This window comes from Wasmannia auropunctata, unplaced genomic scaffold, assembly GCF_000956235.1.
Source record: "Wasmannia auropunctata unplaced genomic scaffold, wasmannia.A_1.0 LD336076.1, whole genome shotgun sequence".
Lineage (NCBI taxonomy): Eukaryota > Metazoa > Arthropoda > Insecta > Hymenoptera > Formicidae > Wasmannia > Wasmannia auropunctata.
Window position 1 is genome coordinate 2,358,918 of NW_012026814.1, and position 25,016 is coordinate 2,383,933.

Here is a 25,016-nt window from a genome sequence, read left to right on the forward strand (position 1 = left end):
ATATATCGCGCGATCGATGTATTTAGTATCGAACTTTTTATTCCTGTCGCGATGTAAAATGTATCTGATTGCGTGATTATTACATTAATATTGGCGAAGAGATTTACGAGGAGCCTGGCAGAGAAATTTGTTAAGATATTGAGAAGTTGTTAAAATTATATCTATATTATATTTTAAACTTTGTACAATCAGAACGAAGTGTGTTCAACAATTGATTACGAATGTGTCGATTACTCGCAGTCGCGAAATGAAGGAAATCCCTCGATTGTTACGCCATGTGCATCGATTATCTTAATACATTGTTCACATAAAAATCCATCACCTCTCACAGACGGAAGAATGTAAATAATACGGGATGATTACTCGCCGATATATATCGTGCGCGCTTAAAGTGCTTACCGCTCGCGCTCGAATACCCGAACGGTTTCTCCCCGCATTTTCATCGCCGCAATTATCGATATTTTTTTTGTTTAACTTCCTTGTGTCCGAGAGCGAAACGAAACGCGGCTGTTTCTCGACGTTAGACACACACGCGGCGTTTCGCGAGATAACGCGCGCGCAATTACGATCTCCGTCCGACCGACACGGCCGACAATACTCTTTAATGACTAATAATTTCAGGCGATGCCGATAATTATGAAACCGCGCTCTCGCGCGGCTCGATTTCGCGATTATCTCCTCTCGCAATCCTTAGGCGCGCCGAGTCGTCGACTCGGGAGAAAGAGGGGGCGCACGCAAAGTATCGAAATTCTCGCGGAATTTGCTAATTAACGACCGGCCGACGAGACGCGTCGCTCGGACGCGCTAATTGCTTACTTTCCTCGGTTTCTTATCGTCTCGGAGATATCGTCACGCTGCGACACAGCCGACACATGGGCGTGACTTAATGAAAAAGTCACGAGGATTAGATCGGGAAAGGACAGACAGGCTTTCGTTAAGCCATATCTGCTCCATCTTATATCCGAGCTTATATCAATCACGTGACCGAACATCGTGACTTTTTTTAGCGCTTGGTTTTGCGACCTACAAATAGCGTTATAGGTCTAGAAAAGTAGATACATTATTAATATCACGATTTATTTTTCATAACGTATTAAATTCGTGATTTTTAAAAGATTTCTTTAACTCTAATTTTTAGTTAATTTTTCCTTAATAAATTCATATTGATTGACACAATCGACGGAACATTCATGGTAGCCGAGCGTTTTTATCACCTTTGTTAGAAGAGGGTACAATCTTGCGGACAAAAGGGATAGACGAAGAGGTGGATGTTTGCCGATAGGCACCATCGTAATTCGATAAACGTACGGATCGGCGATTTTGCGCCGGTTTTCTGGATAGCCGCATAAAACGCCTAACGCTCCTCGATCACGTGGCATCATGGCGATCGCCCGAAGGAGGGAGAGCGTATTGGAGAACGAACGAGCGGAATCGTTGTTGGCGGGACCGAGATGGCGGTGAGCGCGACAGAAACGGAGCGAGAGAGAGAGAGAGAGAGAGAGAGAGAGAGAGAGAGAGAGAAACAGCTGGTAAAAGCGCGAGGCAGAAGGGGAGAAAGAGAAAGAGACAGCTACGTCGGGAAAGAGGGAACGAGGGGGGTAGGGAGGGTGAGAAAGGGCAAGGAGAAGACGGGCAGGAGGACGAAGCAGGCACCAAGTACAGACGAAGGACAGCGGTGGGAATTAAAAGGGGAGACGGACGACGATGCGGAGGTCCGACGCTTTTCCCCGTAGAGGACTGGACCGCGCGTTGCCTCCGTCGCCGCGCTGCGCGCCGTTGCGGCGGCCATCTTGCCCTCCGTCGTCCTCCTTCCTGCCCTCCAGTTGCTCCTTCTTCTCCACCTCATCTCTGCGTTTCGCGCGTCCGAGTGTGCGTGCGACAGCGTGGTGTGCGTGCACGTTCCTCGCGTCCTCTCCTATATATATCGGGGCCTACCTTATATCTTACTTCCTCACCTACTCGCGTTCCTCGCGCTCACGCTCACGCTCACGCTCACGCGAGCGCGCGCTCCGGGAGCGGTGAGCGCTCGTCCGCTCGTTGCGCCGGATGACGCGGCGACGCGCCACGCGGCGCGACCACGCACAATGCACGATCGGATTATCTTGGCCGGACCTCTATGCTAAGGCCGTGCCTTACAATGAGGACGCAGAACGCACGTCACTCCGCTCCAGAATGCGCGGAGTTGAATGTGCCGCGTCCCCGCAGAATCTCCGTGCATGCAGGCCTCTCGCAAGTCTTACGATCTGTTACGCGACCGTCGCGTTCCGCGATTCCATTGTAGAATAAGCTTTGTACGCTAAACTGCTGGCGTGCTATTTCTTTCAACGGGCACTGAGGCAGTATGCTATTGTAGATTGTAATATAACGAAGGAATTCACAGATACGCCAAATCAGATTGTAGTAAAACGAGCGTCTTATACTTGCATAAGTAAATACTCCGCATCCGTGTGTATATTGAAATATATTTGCAAGACAAAATAGTTGACGCGATTTTTTTTTAGAGAATGCCAAATATTCATCTCGGAAAATTACACTAAAATATATATTACACATTTATTACAAAATGTCTACTAATAACCTCTAGATCTTGTCCGTGTGCTCACGCTTAGGAATATAATACACGTTAATCTGCGGAAGTCTGCGGTTGATGCTCCTGAGTTATATTGTATTTCGTACGAATTGTACGAGGAAAAAGTATTTTTGTGGAAGATCACGGATATGAGGAGAATCTTTTTTTGAATGATGTCATTAGGTCTGAAAAGAACTATCCGAGACAGTTAACGATATCAATGTCGCAGTTAAATTACACATCCATCATTCGTAAACGATATTACAAACGTTCCACAAATAGCGAAATTACCTTAATAGCCGCTGTCATAATTTCTGACGTTATATTCCGCAACGGCGATTTAAACATACCGCATCAGAATTAAAGCACGCATGCGTTTTAACATACAAAAGACTATTCACTTGGCAAATGCCAAACAGATCGTTGCGTACGCTCATTGTTGCGGGACAAGTTGAAAGCGATCGCCGGGCGTAAAGAAGCAATCGACAGCACTTAATTCCATTCATACTGGCATGCGCTCACGTCCGTATTCAACCGGTTGCGAACGTGAATGAAGTAGCGCCGTGTGTCGTCAAACTAGCGTGGAAACAAATCGCGATCACGCGGCCGACGTGAACGCCGCGCGTCTCCTTAACAGCGTCTCGGTAGCCGCTTCGTAGCCCCGCTCTTCATCCGATTCCGCGGCTACTCCTCGTCTGTCATTCAACGTAGCGTCTCTGGTAATTTACGAGCGCTCGATATGGAAATGCACGGAGTTTATCGACACGACGCACACGTCTGGCGCGCGCGCGTAAACGTGTATTTGTGGTATGCTGCATGTAGTATGCGCGATCAGTAATAGACTAGCTAGAATAAGCCATTTACTGGCAATGGGATTGCTTAATTTTCACGGAACGTCAATATTTTACTTTAATTTATCGACGTCGATATTACTCATTCGATATCAGTTTAAAGAAATAAATACAGTGAAGTTTTCAAAATGGCGAACAGGAGGTAAAATATTTTCTGTGCTTACATTTTTGCGATTAAAAAAAAATTAAAAAGTAATTTTTCAAATATTCTAATAAAGAGAGCAGCAGTCTTAAAAATATTAATATTCTATATAAATTAATAGCAATTATGTATGTATGTATGTTTGTATGTATATGACATTAAATATCGAAAGAGGAGTAGTCGTACCTTGATATTATTGCAGCGTCGCATGCATCCCTAGCCGGCGGGCACGTATCGGACGGATTTTCTTGCGTGTGTCTCATGCGTGCCGCCACTTCATGCATGCGTGCACGCACGCGTCCTTCTTATTTTGGCTTTTTGCTCCGTGGTACCGCGCGCAGTATAAGGATATGATCGACGGGGGGGACGACTAATTGGATTTTTTCCGCGGGCCCCGAGGACGCGCGTTTAAAAGTCCGCCGCTAAGTTAAAAAAGCCACTTCTTTCTCTCTCTCTCTCTCTCTCTCTCTCTCTCTCTCTTTCTCTCTTGTCGGAAGCCCTTTTACGCGGTTACGTTCCGAAACTCTCTTGAGAGAAGAATTTGAAATCGTGGAGTAGTTCACATACGAGAGTGGATCTGGAGAGAACGGATCTTGCTCTCGCGTACCGACGACTTGCCGATCTAAATATCGATCAACGATGCATGCGAAATAATAGGCATTTGCCAGTTGAGAGAGAAAGAGGAACCACAGAGACGAGGCGAAATAGCTCTCGCTACGCGCCCGACACGCGTCAAATCTATCGAGTGGAAGCGCGAAGATTCGCGAGACGCGTCCGGAACTAATGGAGCATAACCAGGTTCTCGTTATTCTTGCTATTGCTAACCGCAAATAAAAATCGGTGAGTCAATTCCGCCTTAGTCACGCGATAAGAATCAAAAATCACTTGTGGGCGACAACAGAGATACCCGGCGTAATAACGATACTCGATTAAATTGATTATTAATATCGATCAATTCTTGCACTCGGTTAATCTTGCAGTCGATTAATAAGCGTTCTCAATTTGCATTCATAAGCGCCAGCCGTAATTGTCGTCGCGACTATCGTCGTCGAGACACCGGGGGAAAACGGATCCTTGGTTCGGTCCGCGGGAACAAGAGCCAGGAGATCGACTGGGTCGACTATCGATGGTCGATTTCACTTCTCGACGGAGTTGTACGTAACGCTTACTAATACACTAAGTCCGTATGCAAATTTGTCGACCGCACGGAGATAGACAGACGGAAAAATGGAAGGCGAAGAAAAAAAAGATAGAGATATCGTTCGCCGCGAGGAAATATGTTAACACAGGCAACACACACACACACACACACACACACACACACACACACACACACACACACATACACATAGCTAGATCTTGCATTTATATGCGCACGTGTACGATTTACGCTATTGCGCCGTATCATAATCATTCACGGGCGCAAGCGAACGAATTAGTCTTTACGTCAGTCGATTTCTATTTGTGATTACGATATATATATATACATATATATATATATATATATATATATATATATATATATGTATACATACTGCATAATCGTGTGAGACCGTATTCGAATCGTATTCTATTTATATCGATGTATTAGAATTGTGAAAAAAATCGCGTTCGTATTATGAAATCGGGACGGAAATTTCTTATTTATCTTAGGTTTCAGCCGCAATTTCGCGTGGGATGGACGTGAGGTAGACGGTGACTCAGTTTTCCATGGTACAATACTTATCCGTCGAAACAAATCGCTCTCGTTAGCGAATATTTTCAATAATTTTTTTTCTATCGATTGCTATATATAATATATATACACACGTAATTATAATGCGTAACCACGATAGAATCGTGAAAGCACAGTGTAAATGAGAAGTATGAAACTCCAAAGAAATGCCGTTTATTAAATATAAATCATTTTCTGATGTTTTAATGTCTTGTAAAGATATTTATCAATCCATCGATAAAAAAAACGCAGATTACCTTATGATAGGCGATATTTATCACATAGTCACATCGGGATATTTTTTCACGATCTCCTTGCAATCGTTGAGCGTTACAAAAAATATGAGAGACACGTGGAAATCTCTTGTAGCTAACCATCGATTAAGCGACGTAATCGTAATAAACGCAATGACGTAAAAACGATAATAAGCAAGATGGTCGCATCGAATAAATGGAGAGTATCGGTTATTTCATACATCGGTTTTTTTTTCCGACGTCTCTAGAAGAGCAACGTGAGGAACGGCTGTAGAGTCGCTTCGTGGAACGGGATACGGGACGTGCAAGAAACGAACGAGGGACAAACGAAAGAGAGACACGGGGCCCCGGCTTGTATACGTTCCCGTTTCCACGAACGAGAGAGAGAAATGGTTTTTACGTCGGTGCACCGTCATTACGGCAATTTGGCGCGCATACGAAACGTTGGCCTCCGGTAATCCAAAAATTCGCGGGATACGGCGGCACTTTCACGAACGATGAGGGGGATTTCATTCCGAGCGTATACTTAAGTGGTAACCCACGCGATACAGTTCGCGAACGCGTCGTACTTTGCATACGTACGTTTACCGCGCCAATTTATACCGATTGATCCCCAACGCTGACAATGTAATATGCATATAGGTACGTACATAATTGAACTTCGTGTCACTCAGCTAACTTTATGATTAATATCTTTACTTTATTAAATATATTGTAAATGACATTTGCGCTAATCAATATGATCGACACCTGCACTATTAGATACATTAATGCTATGCTGCGTTTTGTTTCTTCTCGCGCGACGTAGCTCTGTGTAACGTTCTAATATTATGCACAGGATCACATTAACGTTAATTGATAATCACTTGGTGTTAGTGCTTCGCGCTTAGTACAATTTACATAATGCAGCGTTTTCGCTCGCGAACCTGCTGGCGCGAGTATCTCGCGCTCCTCGAGAAGCGTGTGGAAAACGGAGCTGAAAAAATTCCGGTGCCGTGCCACGCGGGCATTCTCGAAACCGATCTCGCCGTGTGCCCGCAGGTATACGCGGATATATCGTGCTTCCACGGCCGGCGTTAATAGGCCACCGGTAACTTACACCGGTACACCGACCGGACGCGCCGCTGTATATGGTGGGACACAAACCGAGAGGATGTCGGGTTATAAACGTAGAAACGCCCCGTAGGGAGATCTGTCAAATAAATAATCCACGAAAAGCGCATATACATATATATATATGCGTGCACGTCCGCGCGCGTGTGCGTGTGCGTGCGCGCCGGTGTGTATGACGTCACACACATCCTCGAAAACACTATTATTATACCTCAACCATCTCCGCCGGCGCTTTAACATAGATTACGCCGCCGCGACCCTCGAGCGATGCTCGGTTCCTCGGCCATTAGACGATCGCCATTGTGGTTACCGCGGCGGCGGCGGCGGCGACGACTTGCACGTGGGACAGGATCATATTTGCGCGAGCGCGCGTCCCATTGACGGAAAACACGGTGATCAGCGACGTGTGAAGTCGTCACGCGTGTGCATTATAATTTTCCGATCCGCGATATGGATAAAAAACCGCCACGATCTCCGGCGGTCGATCGGCGGTGCGCCTCGAGATAAAACCACCCAGCGCCTTTTCCGCGTGGGAGCAACGTCATAAATTTGCCACGCGGGCGAATTACGGAATCGCGAAAAAATATCGCGTTTGTAGGTCGTATCGCGATGTCTCTCGCAAAACGTTATTAATATCCATTATTTTAGCGTGGCGCAGAAACACGCCGGTCGCCGGCGATAACATCGGTTAACGCGGCGGTGATTCGAGGGAGAGACGGTGATCGATCGGCGCCTCGGACTTGTTTGTCGTGCGTTATTTGTAAAATGGCAAGGAAAGTCGTCGTTGTCGTTGGGAACGATCGATTAGCTCGGGCGAGCGGTATCGGGGGCCTATCTCGCATAGCGTTTGGCTAATTGAAAAGACGGTATGCGTAGGAGTATATTAAGTCGTATCGCGTTGCGCAAAATGGGGTGGCAGGAAATGGACTATAAATTAAGTACGCATGAAATAACACACAGCATTTCTTCCTCCTGTCACTGATACAGTAATTCACATGCACGATCTTACGTCAGTCCTGAGCTATAATTATCATAAAAGTATTTTCTTCGTCGTTCATTGACGTGCAGCGATTTATTTATAGCCAGATTTTTTTTTCGTGCGCGAATAACACGCAACTGAAAATTTCGATGAAACACGTGTTAAGTATATTGAGGAAGTACAGTTGCTTCCCATAATCAGATTAAAACGTTCGCGAGTGCATTTACTAAGTGCGAGATGAGCGCGCGCGATAAAGCTCGTCGGGATAAAACTCATTCGGTCGATTTGGAACTTGTCGAAAGCGAGATCCGTTCTCTCCCTGTGCGCTCCCTTTAAGCTACTTATTCCACGGCTTTAAACTCGTTCGCGGTTGCTCGCCCGACGGCGAAATCCGAGACAGGTTCTCAATTTAAGATGGATCAATCCGTCCTGACGGATAATCTTCTCTTGGAAGGAACTTGAATTAAAAGGACGAACGAGTCGAGGGAAGAGGGCAAACATACCGTTTCCATTTTAACACGCTGACAATTATAAGTCGTATATATGGCCTGTAATTATCGATTCACACGCCTTTCTCCGTTTATTCATGACGAAATAATCACTTTATATTTTGTCCTTTATATTTTGTTAAAATAAAATCCCGCTGAATATTTAATAATACCATGGACAAAGGAATTTGCCGCGAGCGACTCACCTCTTTTCTTTTTATTTCTACTCATAACTCAATTGTGCATTAATATTTAAATATACATATTAATAAAGCTATTTGCATGTTCCCAGCGTAGAGATGACAATGCACATCGAACTTTCTCACGTCTTAGTAGATTTTTATGCAAGTCCGTTACAACAAGTGAAGAAGTGTTAGGCGCGAGTGTATTGAACTGTCGTACGGCGTTGTATACGAATAAAAAAAAATACTCTACGCTTTTCTTGAACATTTATATCAATAACACGTATCACCTGTCATATATACGTATTCATATCGCGCACCCACGCATGTCAGCTTAACCAGTTCCCTTTGAATCGGTCTTCAGCTAAGGTGCTGTTAGACCAGGAAATATCGAAGTAACGTTTCTTCTCACGTGTTTGAAAATTAACACGAATTATTTCCGTATTGTAATCTTACTTTTACAATATAATTAAAAAATAAGCGCTATATATCTCTTCCATTTTACACTTACAAATTAGGTTTTAAAAATATACTGTGAACGCAAACTATAAACAGTTAATCTTGTACAAACTAAATAAAAAGAAATAAAAATTCGCGCGAGGGACTTGTTTTCTTACTTCCTTCTTGAGACCATGGGCGAACGGAAAGGACTGGCTCCCTTCCTCTCTTGGTACTCCTTTTCTCTCTCTCTCTCTCTCTCTTTTCATTCCTACGGTTGTGGACGACCAAGAGAAAGAGATTGAGAGAACACGAGCGATTGTTTTTTGCCCGCTGTGCTCTGATCGTGGAGGACTAGACAAAAGAGAATAGCGGAGGAGCCCTCTAGGGGCTTTTTTCTTGCTCGTCTCGATCTCGGAGAACGAAAGAATTCAAGTCGGAACATTTTCTTTGTTACGCAGGAAATTATTTATTATCAATTATTTACTGCGTTGCTTGAGGACGAGCGCGAAAATATGAAGTATTTTTACGCTTTTGAAATATCATGTTCCTTTAACAAATGTTGCAATAGCAACAACAGATATATTTCTTATTTCGAAAGGCTGTAATAAATTTAACAGGACAATTCTTCGAATATTACGTCAAGATTTACCGATATCACGGAAGAGAATCATCTTTGAAAATGCAAGTGAATTCTTGTACATATGATGATGTCTTCAAGATTTCCTTTTTCTCTTTCTGCTACATCTCGATTGTTGTCGAAATTCACCGCGGTGACGTGCCTGAAGGTGCGAAGTGAAAGGGAACTTGAATTTTCGAGGATCACTATGGAGGCACCTTTGAGAGTGAGAGAGGCGAATTGCCGTTTCTCGAGAATGAGTCGGCCGAATATTTCAATCTGTATACGTCCAACCATATATTCCGACGAAAAATGGAAAGGCGAAGGAGCATGGAAAGGAGAGAAAAAAAAAGGGAGAAAACAGCGGCCGCGCTCGTTTGGTGAACGGTCCCCGCGAGAAAGAGAGTCTCACTCGAAACGGCGGAATTCGGCGGGAGAGCGTACACGCGGCCGACACGCTCGCTTCGTAATAACGGGGTGAGCGAAAAAATAAGCGGTCGCCGGAGAAGTGGCGTGGTTTTTCTTTCGTGGCATCCAAGGTCTCCCGCGTGCATATCTCACGCCGATTAATTGCGGCTGATTTTTATTTATTGCAAAAGTGCAAGGTGGCGCGCGCCAGTGTGCGTGTGTGGTTAATGGTTATTGGCTCGCCGATATTCCGCGTGTGGAGAACGGTGCGCTCGCGCGCGCGCGCGCGCGGAACTGCCGGTCGAGCCGCGGCGCGTGTAATTCGCGCGCGCGCTCGCGTATCAGATACGTACGCGCACACACGCCCGCGCGCGCGTAGATGGTAGTTTAGTCGTAATAATAAATTCTACGTAGCAACGTGACTTATCCGCGCCGCTCGCGGCTAAGTGCGCGCAATGATTGTTAATTGTCGACGCTGATACATGCGCCAGATAGCACTCCGCTCCTCCGCGTGCGCTATATATGTCCGATTTTTTCCGTGACGTCTACGCTACCGTCCGTGTAAACAGCCCGTCCGCGATAATTCGCTAATAATTCGCAATAAAAAGAAAAATTATCGATCGTTCTTCATCGCGATGTTTTTTGATGCATATATAGACGTTATCGGCTCTATCAAATCGCCCGTGATTTATACATGCGTTTGGGAAAAAATTAGTCTTACCGTTGACTAACATCGAATAAATATTGATCTAATCCTGGTTGATCTAGTCGTGATCATTTTCAAGAATAAGTTGAACGAATCACTTCTGTAAGTTTCCGATTTTCAAAGTACTTAGTTCCTTCGCGAAGGGGACAGAATCGCTTCTCGCGTAACTCGTAAAAGTCCGCAATTATTACTCTCGTTTCGGTCGCACTCTCGTAAATACGCGCGCTAACGAAGCACTGAATCTCTACGTTCATTTGTGAGCCCGTAACAAGCTTCGAAGCTGACATTTAGCTTATACCTCCATTTTTTCGTTATGACCTTTGCCGCACGTCTCTTCGGGGTCCTCTCATTTTAATATATTATCACTTTGAGTATCTCCAGGCAATCTCGACAGAAAGAAAGTATGCGTATCCGGCAATCACGCCTTTTTCTTCCAATGTCTTTCGCAACGTTACAAACAAACGTGATTCAGTCTCATTAATCTTTTTTACTTGCTGTTATCTTTATAACGTCACGACACGATATTAATCAGTTTACGCTGCAACATAATGTATTCATGATCTCATGTGTGCGAACGCACACAGCTGTTGTACACAGCAATATTTTTTGACATACTTCGTCAACATACACCGGAGATACGTGTTAATGAAAAACATTAACGTCGAAGTTCTCACTGACTTTATTCCGTGTTTCCACGCATTTCGTTTGTAATATTGCGGTCGCATCTGTTGTGCGGATAGAACAGACCGCAAGAGACACATTGTGAGTCAATAATCAGAGAAAGGATGAATTACAACTTGTCTCGAATATATAACGTCATTCGACGACTGCAACACGGTCAGCGAGAGACTTAATTATATGTGAAATATGCGCGTGGGACTCGCGACGTAAACATATAACGCTCGGTCGCATACGATTATTCAAGAAATTTTCGAACACGAATAAATCAGGCTGCGAGATGATGTATAATACGAAAAATTCTTCGTCCCGCTAAATTATATTATTGCAATGCATACGCTCCTCCTCTCCATTAGGTAAGGACTCTCGTTTATGCTGGCAGCATTTCGATTAATTCTTCAATCAAGTTAATAGCCTGCTATTTAGCATCGTGCGATATAAATATTTAATGATTTCGCAGAATCTGCGATGCAGACGTATGCTTTTTGGTTCGTAAGAACAGCTCGTATTCATTCAGAAGGTTATCTGATTATCTGAATCTGCGAGTGAGAGAACAACGAAGTGTGTGATAAAGATCGAAAGATCGGTCGGCAAACTGGTCGAGCGAATAGGAGGAAAATTCGAGAAACGTAACGGAAAAACATGGACTTACCCGGTGCGAAACGACGCTGCGGCGGTGAGTGTCAGTTGTTGCGCGGCTGCAGCTGCACCGGCGGCAGCCGGGTCGGCCGCGACGAGCTCCGACAGCACGAGAACCGTCGTCGTGGTTGTCGCGGCGCCGCAGTTCGGCACGGTCGCGTTGACGGCGTGGCGCACCGTCGGCGGCAGATCGTCCTCGTGCTGCAGCTGCAGCTGCGGATAGTGGTGCAGATGCAGGGCGGTTGCGGTGGCGGCCGTAGTAGCGGATCTCGGAGTGACGCAGGTCGGCGGCAACAGGCCCGTTCTCGTGACACCGGCCGACGGCGGCGACGGCGACGGCGGCGTCGGCGGTGGTGGCGGATATTCGACCACCTGCACGCGATCCGCGTGCTCGTTCTCGTAAATGATTTCCTTGTCGTGGGTATACATGACCGTTTTTTGTCCGTCGTTGTAGATTAGATCGATCATCTTGTGCTCGCCGACGACGCCGAGCGCCGTGTTACCCTCGTTGACCGCCTCGTCGCCGGGCGTCACGCGGCCGTCAGGATCATCCGCGGCCGCGGCGCGCTGCTGCACATCCTCCGAATCATTTCCCTGGATGTGTTGCTGCTGCTGTTGCTGGTGATGATGATGATGATGATGATGGTGGTGGTGACGATGATGGTGATGGTGGTACTTGGGGTGAAGCGTGTGCACGGCCTGCGACTCGTGCAGATCGAGCACGTTCACCGGCTGCATGGTTGCCAGCAGGACCTGTTGCTCGCTCTCATTTTGATTTTGGTTGCTCAGAGAGGAGGACGCCGGCGAGACTGGTGCCTCCTGCACCTGTAATGTAGATAGGCAGGAATGTAGGATCATTGCCGCGGCGTATCGCAACGGACTGCAATTCCCATTTCGATTTGTCGAATAGACTTTAGTGCGTTAATCACGATTGCTGATCGAGATATTCCAGTGTTATTGCGTAAAATGATCGTATATAACGATTTCACTATCACGCAAGACGTATTTATAGCATCATTTTTTATCACGCCGGATTAAAATGGAAGAAAAGAACGCCATTGTGAAATCACGCCTCATAATCGAGCGAAGGTATTGTGGTCGCATTACATCGAGTATTAACGAGACACCTTGATCTTTGCGCGATCACAATGCCGATCCCGCCCCGTTTTTTTCTTCCTACCGAAACGGCGCATTCGTCGTCGGCTGCCACCCGTGTGTACGCGTGTGCACACGGCTGGATTAAATCATTTACAAGTACAATGATAACGCAGTTAAAACACAGCGCGCAGCCGGCGTTAATTTATTAATCGCATTAACAGGCGCGCAGTTTACGACATTGGGATTTATACGCCCGAGCGCGCTCCTGGCGTCCCGGGCAACGCCGTGCGTGTGTTGCAACAGCCTATAACATTTTCGAATGCTAATAACTCCGCGATAGAAATTATATTAAATATCTTCGCGCGAGGCGTTTCGTACCGTCGGACATCCCCTCGTCGTTAATTAATCGCCCGTGCGCTCATTACCTGTAACACGAGCGCCGAGAAATTCTTCCAGCGTATTTAAAGATCAAACGATCGTGAGCACGATCTAGGTCCATTCGCGGCTAGCCATCGCATTTTCGTCGCGAAATTCAGGAAGGAATGCCTCCTCTAGCTTTCATTTCTGAGAAGCCGGTGATCCATCCTCACGCGACATCGTCGGCATTACTTAATTGCTTCCACGAGCGTTTTATTTACCGCGATTTATATTGTCCCCCACTCCTCCGAAGATTACGTGATACGTTTTCACCGAGCTCTCCAAAAGATAGTCACGCAGAAAACTGAGTCACGAATTAAGTTAGACGCACCGGGAAATTACCGGTTGAACAATGGCGTTGGATAAAATTTCATTTTTTTTTCTTTTCTATTAAAAATATTCTTCTCGTTATACATTTATTTCGCGAGCATTATATAAGATTCTTATTTTTGGGAGATATTCTCCCGACGCGTTTGTATTCTGATAAAATTCTAAAATTATTCATGAGTTACAGAATCTTTGCGAAGTTTTAGCGGTTGAGTATCCGCGCGAAGGGAAGTTTCCTGAGAGATTTAACTGAAACTATTAGTGGAAATATATTACTCGTAAAACAGATATCCTACATAAGTATACTTAATGGTCAGTTAAACGGCGACGGTCGTATTACCGATGCACTTATATCCTAGTATCCCCGAAGTTGGCGCGCACGGAAACCCTTGCGACCCGCATGAATAAGAATACGGTACAGTAATGACGTCGTTTGGAATTTCCCACGTGTCGCCGGATTATCGTGCTTTCTAGCCAGTAACATAAGTTATGGCGCGAAGTCTCTCTCTCTCTCTCTCTCTCTCTCTCTCTCTCTCTCTCTCTCTCTCTCTCTCTCTCTCCTTTTTTTCTTTTTTTCCTGGCAAAACCTCCGAGACCTCGAGAGCTGCCCGATGCCACACAGTCACCGCGACATCATTCGTAACGTGACAGCGAGCGACGTGGCAGCGCTATTAAGGCCCGTGCATATTGCAGCAGTCCGCAACCGCAGCGATGGGTTCCGTCAATTAACATAATTAACAATATTATGAATCATCCTCTTAGTACTCAGGCGCCTCGCGCGCGTGGAGGTGCGCGTGAATTATTCACACCGTTAGTCTAAGCACAAAAATCGTCTTTCTTCGAAAAGTATCTTTTTTCCTCTTTACTCATTTTCTACGGTGTGCGCGGGACTTAATCCTGGAGTGTCACTGGTTCCTATATTTCCTCGTGTTGACCGTCGTAAATTCACCAACTGATGAATAATCGTGATTCTACGATTAAGTGCGAGGATTAGCGCGATGAAATACGGTCGGTAGGTACGGGTAAAATCATTAATGGACGAACGCGCGGGTCTCTGAATAGACCACACGTGTCCCCACGAGCCAAGGTAACAATGTTTTTATCTTGTGATTATAACTTTCTGGCGTACAGGCCTGACAAACTTATTATTAATAACGTCGTAATTTCACGCCTTTTGCCTGATTTTTACGCGCGAAACTACTTATAATTTTATTTTTCGAAGGCCTTTCTTAAGTACATACGTTATTTGAATTTTTTATTTGTGTATGTGTAATTCTACATTAAATGCGTCGTATTAACGTTAATTCCGATTACGTAATGTCATTACATTGGACAAACACTTGTTGCGTCAGCATGATATCAATAAGAGTATCCACTTTTATTTGAACATATCTAATATTAAACACGGAATATATTGTAATCATTTCTATATTTTATTAATTATTAATAAATATCTAAAATTTTCTTATAATAGTACGGTATGTGTTTTTATCTCATTATTTGTGACTCTTTTCAAAATGCCAATGTTAGAATCATGCAGAAACGCGAGGAACGCACATATAACTCAATTTTATTTTCGTATTTTACCGTACCAGTAAATTCTTTGTAGGCCTTAAAAGACAAGGCTCATAGACATCAGGCATTGTGTCGTGAACGTCTAATGGACGAAACGGTCCTGAGACGTAACGGTAATCGCGCGGACGTCATAAAAACGTCATGTCGCCGCGAGCGGTTTTGCGGTTTCGCGAATTTCGACCGCCGCGCATTTCCCCATAATTCCCCCGATGTCGTTAGGAATCCTCGTAGATTCATTACTTAAAGTCGTCGGGGCTACTGAGGCGCTGTATCCTTGACATCGCGCCGCCGCGACACGCTTCATCGGCGGTGTCAGGGGTCCCAGATACGCCGACTGGGGGACATTAATCAGCCCGACCCGCGGCGAGTCGCGACCGCGACACGAACCTCCCGCGGTCGTTACACGACGTAAAGTACTCCGCGACGCGAATACCCGACCGTGTACCGACTTCATTCGAAATCTAATCCCATGTCAGTCGATGAAATTTATCGCGCTCGCACGGCCAGCGGGTTCGAGCGAGGCCTTTCCACGGTGATCCGCTGGAACCGGAACCGCGCGCGAATCCAGTCGTTTTTATTGCATTTCGCGTACGGACAACTGACAACGGGGATGTAAATGGCAGTGAACGAGTTCGGTGTACAAGTATCTGTTTTACGATCCCGCTACTATTACCTTGCGGTAGGTTATCACCGCACTTATCGACTAACATTTAATTCGTCATTACGCGAATCCGCTGATCTAATCCAGCATCTTGTAGCGCATGGATTAGAATGAGCCATCAAAGACGATATATTGTTTTAATAGTATTGTTTTAGACAATACTATTAAATTCGAGTTTATCAAACTGTTTGCTACACGTCGCAGCGTTGGATAAAAACAGCGAAATCTTTTTATACGTAATTTTTTACGTTTATATCACTCGTTCAAGACTTGTCTTTTAATGACAACGGGATCAAACAATATCATCAAATTGATTTCACAGAAACAAAAGGATGATCGTTTCTCACGTATTGTCCCGAACGTTGTCCAATCGCGACAAAATTTCCGAACGAGACAAATGATCGCGATTTCGCGAACAGCTCGAAATGACTACCGCGAATCCTACGGATCGCCGTCGCGCGTCGGTAGCTCGTTTAGGATGCTGCGCGTCCTCTTTACACGCAAGAAGTCCTTCATAATAACAGTTAATTGGCCGACCGGTCTGCGCTCGTGAGAGTTCGTGCCGGACAGTAGTCCAACGTGTCTGTCGGGCCGAATGGGCCCGTCCGTCCATAGCTAAAACTCGCGGGCACTCGAACGTCTCTCCGGTTTCTTATCCGCCCGTCGCCGTAGGCTGCGAATCGCGCGCGCGTACATCCCCCTTGCAACGTGCAGTTATTGCCGATCGCGACGCGGTACGCAGCTGCGTGCAACGCGGATGTAGATACGTGGAATCGTTAGGTGCTTTTCTTTCGCGGTACTGCACAGTACGTGTCTTTAAGGGTACGATCCTCGTCCGTTTGCCATGTAACGGCCGGAATACCCTCGCGACTCGCTTTTTGCACTCGTAAACATTATCGCTTGTCGCATTACCTCTAGTGAAGATTGCCGATGTCTATTAGTCTTTGACTCGGAATACAATGCCGTTTGGTGATTCATCGCGTGTGAAGAAAGCCACAATTTCATTAACCGTTAACTGGATTAATAACAAACAAATAAAAAAAACTGGATGGAATCGGAATAAATTAAAAACCTAATAGTCATTAAGATATTTTCCCTCCTTAAACAATAACCGTGAGTCGAAAATTTTAAACCGTAAATTGCAAACTGTATAGTGCTTTTTTTGTCGACGCTATCGCTAAGTAACAACTCATAAAGTAACTTTTTTTCCATTGCTTTATGTGGTTAATGCTCTTAGTTGCACTCGTAAGAAACACTAGTCTTAACCTGAGTGCGTTAATTGCGGCAAAAATTGCAGCGACCGTGGTTCCAGTGAAATTTTTCTTACATTACTGTTCATCGAACGCTCGATATAGTTTTATCGCCTTTGGTATAATCGCGCAGTGACGCAGCTCATAACACTGCTGCAACTATACTCCAATCCCTTATATATAACTAGATATTGAGGATATTTCGCAAACTCTTCTGATGTGACGTGAAGGACCACAATATCTGGCACAAATTTATTAATCTTGCACGCACACCGTCGCACGGCTTATTTAATTAACGTCATCGCTGATTATCGCTTATCATCCACTCATCAAGCGCTCCCCTTTTTGCCGCGAGTTTGTTTCGCAAGTAAAATATTTTGGCGTCCGTCGCGCCAGTATGCATGCTTATTTTCGATACGTTTTTCTTGCACGCTTTCAATCTCGTTTTTGCGATCGGTATGAGTCATTTGAATCGAGAAAAGATTTGCGCGCACGAATTACGAGAGACTTTCCTTGCCCTTTTTTCCCCCGTTGCCTACCCGCCCAATAATGAATCGGTTAGCGAAAAAGTTAATGAAGATACAAAATGACCAGTCGCTCGGAATTCTATTAAAGAGCCTTTACTTCTTATCTCCATAATGAACGGCGCGATCATCGACGAAGGTTCTCTTCGTTTGGCCATCAGGTATGAGAAATCTGAAGAGTCATCACCGCGCACAACGAATCTCTTCCTTCGTTCAGCCCTACCCGCAGGTAGATAGGTAGATCCCGTCCTATAGGTACACGACGGACGATTAACGTATCCGTTCGTTTCTACGAGTGAGAATGTCGAAGTCTCGTAAGAAAACATCGGCCCGTACACGTACATAATAACGAAAAACCAGACGCGGCGATCCATGTCCCGATGAAGAAAGCGCACGGGATGTCTTCTCTTTCTCCGATCCGGAAGCGCGATAATATTTACACGGCTACTTGAACACCCGGTATGCTCGCGCACTTGCTTGTCGTAAACGGATTTAACCGCGTATTAAAAGGCGCCAGTGCGCAGGTGCGAAACGGATCGTCCTTATTTTCGTCTTTCCACGAGACTTATGCGCGAGTATTTGCACGCAACCACTTAAGGAGAACAAAATGCAAATAACTTTTTTATTGGTCTTCGTATAATGGTTCGTCGATGGTATCTTAAATCCTCTTGTGATTTTTCTCACCTAAAACCTCGCTTAAATGATGTCGTTGGTTGCGGTTTATATTTTTTAGATTTTTTATTCTTTTTTTATTGCCGAAATAAGAAATCGGGAAAAATATAAGAAATCTGGAAGCTCTTTTGTCTTGAAATATTCATTCCGCATCATAGAAGCCGTGAAACGCGCACAATCGGGTAAAATGGGCCTATAATGAGCTCACGAGGATTTAACCATAACCCGTCGAGCTATTAAGATTCCTGAACGGCTTTTACGCGCCATACGTGGCTTCTCATTGTAGAGCGTCGTATCGCGAGTAACGGGGCTGATCAATGCATTTCACTTTCGAGCGACAGAGGCTCTTTGAAGCTACAAAACCTCGAAGCTTCCCGCGGCGATTTGAATTAAATTTTCATGAAAGCGCACGCATTCCTTTACCTTCGAGAGCTGTCTTATTATTGCATCGGAAATAAGCTTAGTGAATATCACAATTGGATGTACAAAGTGAATTTCTTGAACAACTCTTCAACAGGTTTTTATTATTGAGAAATTATGAAAAATTTCGTGCTATTAATGAAGCATATATAATAAAAATTCCAGCCGTATTTAAAATAAATATAATAATAAAATACGATACGAAATGAATGAATAATAAAATATTTGATGAATACAATTGATTTAGTATTACTGTTTTTAAATAAAAATTTTTTTTGTTAATCTTTAGGAAAGTTACTACAGTGGCGTTGAAATAGTCATATTTTGTGAAATAAGAAATACAATGAATTATAATAAATCAAGGAAAATGATTTTAGTGGAAAGTAAGACAAATAGTTCTGTGAAACTAATTCTTTTCCGTCTATATTTTCAAGACGTACATACAATACTTCTCCAAGATGTTTCCGTTTTAAACCATAAACTTAAAATTTACAAATGCTTTACGTCACTTATTGTTAGTATTAATAGTAAAATCGACAGATTTTGTATTAACAGTTTCATGCATAATTTAAAAACCTTGGCGTCTCAAAGAGATATCCCAAAGGATATTCTAGGCCGCGGTTCATTCTCATCATTTTGCGCAACGGGTGGCTAGAGATAAATGGAGAAAGATGGTATAAGTGAAAGAATAATAAATGAAAAAAGAGATCACGGTTTAAAAAGAAAAGAAAACAGGTAGATGATAATCTTTGTGGTGAATTACTCGTGTCTTATTGTTAGCTTATTGAAGTGTTCTGGCGTAAAGCAATAACGGTCCTAACGTTCTATGCATCCTTTTAAAAGGCCGTTAGAATAGAAATAGAGAAATGTTCAGTTAGTCATCACTTGCGTCGCGAAAATAGAGTGTTACAAAAATTGAAAATTTTCTATGAATTGTACCGTATAGACTAAACTTGACAATTTAATTTTTGTATATATTATACCATTTAATATAAAATGAGTCTGATTTCAATTCGCCTATTAAGCTACTGCTTTAAGGAAATGTAGTTCTCACAAGCAGACAATTTAATAGTAGTAGTAGATATACCATGCAAGAATATGCGGCGCTAGATTTTATTAGTCGAAAATGAGAGTTTGTAACTGACCGGAGACAGAGTGCAGGGTGCATTATCGGCCTCGTCGGTGCACGTCGACATTCTCCGGCGCCGTCTTTCGTTTCTGTTTTTTTTCTTCTCGTACTGTGTAATCCTCTAAAATCCTCTGTAATCTTCGTACTCAAAATGCTTAAAACATGTGTTCTAAGCTCTCGTTGTCTTAGGAATTGCAATTTCTTTTGTCGATGAAACCTTCAGCTTGATCTAGTCTTCGACTAGATGTCTACGCTATGTAAATATTTAGGCATCGAGTATTATATCACAGGTTGCTGAGGGTTGTATGGCACGTTGTTTGAAGAAGAGCGGGCGGTAAAAATCTGTAAGAAATAAGAAAGAAAAAAGACGTTTATAAAACAACTCTATCCATGTCTACCAACATCCGTTACTCATCTCCAACACTAAAATAATTTATAGCTATTGATGACTCATAGTAAATAGATTTCCGTCTATTCCGTCTTATCGTGAGTAATCTGATCGCGTATATTTAATAACGCATGCGAAAAACGAGACGAACCGGCAGTCGGCGGAATGCAAGCAGGTAACCTTTACGTTTTCTCCGCATAACAAGTAGATAGCCGGAACCGGAGAATCCGCGTCTCCGTTCCGCCACGTGGCCCGCGGGAGGAGAAGAAGAAGCCTCGTGCACGCAGGACGCGTACTCCCGCGACAGGGAAACCAGAACCTGCGCGCGAGTGAGCGAGCAGGTTCGGCATTATTCACTTATCGCCGGGCGAGAGGATCCACGAATGTCGGTCAACCAGTCTGACACCGCGAATTCTACATCCTCGCGCCTTCCTGGTCTCGTCCAGGTGGATGGTTAGCAAAACCAGTCGGTTTGCTCTTCTCTCCGACTCCGCTCATCTGCTCCTACTACTACGGCGGAGTAGGCGCGCGCGTGGAGGAGGGCGCGCGCGTAAAACTGGAATTCAGCTCGCGGGCACTGCTCTGACGGATAGACAGGTATAATAATAGACGTAACGAGGAAGCCGGACCATTGAGAGTGAACACATAGGACGGTGCCGGTTCTCAGTATCTTTCTCTCTCTCCTCTTTTCAGTTTCTTTCTCTTTCTCAGGCGGCGCGTCGTCAATAATGGAGACGCGGTGATGTTCGCGAGGAAGGAACAAGACTGGTTGTTAGAAAGAAAGAGAGAGAGGAACAGAGATACGTCGAAGAGGGTGGCGGCGGGAAGTAGGTAGGTAGGTATCTACCTACTACGCGGAAGAAGGAGATTGGGACGACCGGGGAGAAGGAGTAGGTACGCACGGGGCCGGTATACAACCGCGAACCGGAGACGAGAAGCCAGAGAAGCAGGTTCAGAGGAGCCGGTCTAACCTGATTCTCAAAGGGAACCCTGCATCAGATTGGACCCACCACCGTGGGTCCGTTTGTATTTCAAGTACCTGTACGCCCTCGCCTCGCGTCAGTGGACGATGCCTCCGGAGAACGGAGGACGCCGTCGAGTCGTACAAAGAGGAAGAAACGTCTTCCTCCGTCGCGCAAGTCGCGCAAAGGCGACGTGTCTATCAGCGGCCGGACGCCTCGATCGTGCGTTACACCTGCCGCCGATGGATTCTAGAACCGCTGTCGCGGCGGTGTGCATCGCGGTATTGCAGTCGCGGCGACCGCGATTCGCCCGGTTAGAATCGTTCATGGCGCGCGCACCTGCAACGGATTGCCGTTAAGTGCATCGAGAGTGAATTTATAGAGATCTAGTGAGAGTTTCAGGTGATTCCTTCTGAGCACGGTACAGACATCGATTCTCGAATGTAACTTAACATAATATGAAAGGATATTTTGTTTTACCTGTGTTTATATCATAAATTTAAAACTGCAATTTTTTGCTGTTTATCGGGCGGTAATTAGTTCATTATTTGTCATCATGAACCTTTACGTATACGTTTGATGGATGACTTTCGCATTTAATACGGACTTTAGGTAATAAAAAGATTTTGTGGACTTCTTTTTACAATTCTCAAGGATTTGTATAAGTATGTTTGACTTAGTAATTCGTAGGCAAAAGTATTAAACCTAAGTCTCTGAGAAAAAAGAACAATTCTCCAAGTATCTACATATATATATATATATTATATGTATTTATATAAATTAAAGAGAATTAAATGATGTAAAAAGTAATTCTGATTATATTTGCAGCGATGAGTATGTATATAGTTTTTCGTTAATTCTATTAGTTTTTGCTTTAAATTGGGTTTTTTTTGTTATGTAAATTAGATATAATAATGAAATAAAATGAGAATTGTGTTATCATAAAAATCATTTGTCAATAAATCTTTCTATTCGTAAAAATAGCATGTAATTCTGTATAATATATGCATGCATACTCTTACACTTCTGTGAAATATTTACGGTAAAGAATTTATCTATCCAGAATTCATGCTATCTCTTTAATAATCGTAGCTTAAACATACTATAACAAGTAACAACACATTAAAATGTTGATAAGCGATATAAAAAATGTCAAAAAGAAAATGTCAAGTATTTCGCTGGCAGGATATTGGGCAGCCTTATGGCTTGCGCGTCTTCGCGCCACTTGTAGACCTCACCGGTAGGTCACCTGCGCGCGTCACCTGTACGTCATCGCACAGGTAGCCTCCAGCTATTAACGAAGACGTGCGCTATAGTAAAGTCCTAGACTATCGTAATAAAATGGATGACGTTGCGAGGACAATACTTACTCATTGGGATCGTATTAGAAGGGAGGGAGAAGTGTCGTTGAGCGGTACAGCAGCCGGTGCATTTGAAGGAAGTCGCTGATCCGGTGGTAGTTGCTTTACCGGTGAAGTGGATTATCACACGTGCATGTGTACGAGGGGAGAGGGGGAGATAGAGTAGGTGGTAGAAGTCACGAGGGGGCTAGTGGGGTGGTGGGGTGATAGAGGGGGGGAGATGGGGACCAACTACAAACTACTGAGTGTCCCTCCTATGTTTTGGATCACATCTCAACGGATAATAGTCACATTCTCTGTAGACCGAGACGTTTATCGTCTTGGTGATTTGCTGATATTGGGACTATTTTTCTGTCGAGGGCATCCTTCTTCGGGGATTTCACAGTTCTCCGTTTGACTGACTCTCGTTCTCCACCGACGAAGCTGTTGGTTCCACGAAATATCTCGGCAAGGTAATATATCTACGCGTCGCCTGTTCACCTGATGTCACAACCGCGATTCACTACGCGCACATTCTTACGTTGACATTTCTCCAAGTCTCGAATGTCACATGCATACGGTTGTTCTGATACTCAGTTTCGATATTTCTTACGTACCGCTGTGATCGTCTGCAAATTTTTTTGTTAGTTTCCTATTAAACTTGTCCTTTAATTAAATCCGTATCCTGTTTGTATTTTTTAATCGCATATTCGCACACCGGCTTGACACACACTCGCACGTTCACGCGCGCGCAACGGCGACGACCGTCGCATACAATCACTGAGAAACTTAAAAACTTAGGGACCGAACTAAACTACAAAAAGACTCCAGAATTTGGACGGCTTTAAAAGAGACTAGGATTCACTAACTTGACCCGACACAACAGATAGTTTTAACCGTTTAAACTTTGGGTTTGACCACCAAATTCAGCAGCTTCACGGTGCTCTGTCGGATCGTTCTTTCGCCTCTCGAGATACAGCAATATGGCCGTCGCCGCCGCCGCCTCCCAGCATCACGCTCGTAGCTCCGTGCTTCGGATTCCCCCCTCTCCCTTCCATTCGCGTCTCACACACGCTCGCACGTCTCTCTACCGCCTCTGTCCTCCCTCCTTTTCTCTTTCTCTCTCCCACTCGTATTCATTCGCATATTTTCCGTCTTACGGCCTCTCAGCCTCCCTCGCTCCAGAGCCTCGTCCTCCTCTCCTCACTCTCGCTCTTCCGTTTACCTGTGTACCGCATAACGCCTTCCCTTCGAGACTCTCTCCCTTCGGCGTTTGCGTTTTTTTATTTCTCTTTCTCTTTCTTCCGTTCACCGTTTCTTTGCCCTCCCACTTCTGGATGGAGAAAGAGAGAAAGATGAAGAGAATGGAAGACCCTCAAGCTCTGAGCCATCATTCCTCTCTCCTTCGCTCCAAGTGTTCTCCCGAGAGGGACGGTGAGAGTGGTCGGCTCTGAGACGATCGCAAAGTGCAAGTGAATAAGAGACACTGGCGAGAGAGAGAGAGTGAGAGAGAGAGAAACAGATGGATATTATAGGCGCAGGTAGGAGAGGCGCAGCAGTGGGGTTGGTGCAGCACAGGTAGCTAGGTGCGACAAGGACGGTCTCGTAGGCCTCGCGGATGGGTGCGACCAGGATGGAACTATCCTAACGTCTCCGCGTGTTGCACAGATACAAACAGACCATCGAATCATCAACAAGGCGGGATCCTGGCCACCCGGCATTATCGTGTTTCTATAATCATCTCTCTCTAACGCGCCGCTTCTTCATCGTCCTCTCTCCTTCAGCTACCTCTCGAGAGGGATATCTGACGAGAGTTGCCGCGGAAAGAACGAAGACCATCGCGATATACGCACACGTGCATTATCACGTCTCTCTGTCCAGCTCTTTTTGGCTCTCTCTCTCTTCTCCTCCCTCCCTTTGCCTCTTCTTTTTCTTTCTCTCTCTTTCTTTTTTCGTTCTCTCGCTGGTTCCAGCTTCGAGCTGCCTTGCTAACTTGAGAAGGATACACGCGGTCGATGGTCCAAGCGGGACGAAGACGGCCGCGCAGACGTACGTATCGCTTCTCGGCCTCGCGTCCTTACTTCGAATTTCATTCTCGTAGCTCTGTCCCGCTCCGGCTTTACTACCTTGAGAAGGGTAGCTGCGGGGAGGACCGCGAGAGGAACGAGAAGGAGGACACGCACACGTAAGATTATCGTATCTGAGCTCTGGCCTCCGCTACCACCTTCTCTCCCCTCTGTCCTTCCCACTTCGATTTTATAACGCTCGCTCTTTATCTTGCCACCTTGAGAAGGATATCCACATACCAAACCATATCCGAAAGGATATCTAATAGAAGGACGTAAAGTCATTTCGCCGAACATATACACTAAATAGGCGTCGGCCGAATGATGGCAGATACCTCATCGAACGGAATGACATCTTAGATACATCTATCTGTTATAAATTTTTGTTTTGCAATAGTATCTTTTTT

General features: G+C 44.8%; 1 protein-coding gene across 1 annotated transcript in view; it reads right to left on the bottom strand.

Annotated features, from left to right (window-relative positions):
* The window catches only part of LOC105449273 (protein grainyhead), a 104,158-nt gene extending 80,641 nt beyond the window's left edge, over positions 1 to 23,517 (bottom strand). Inside the window, exons 1-3 of the mRNA XM_011688391.1 lie at positions 22,574 to 23,517; positions 19,870 to 20,195; positions 11,794 to 12,605 (exon numbers count right to left, since the gene is read on the bottom strand). Of these exons, the coding sequence (XP_011686693.1) occupies positions 11,794 to 12,605; positions 19,870 to 19,920 (863 nt within the window). The 5' untranslated portion in view covers positions 19,921 to 20,195; positions 22,574 to 23,517. The remainder of the gene's footprint in view (positions 1 to 11,793; positions 12,606 to 19,869; positions 20,196 to 22,573) is intronic.
* Between the last annotated feature and the right edge of the window lie 1,499 nt (positions 23,518 to 25,016).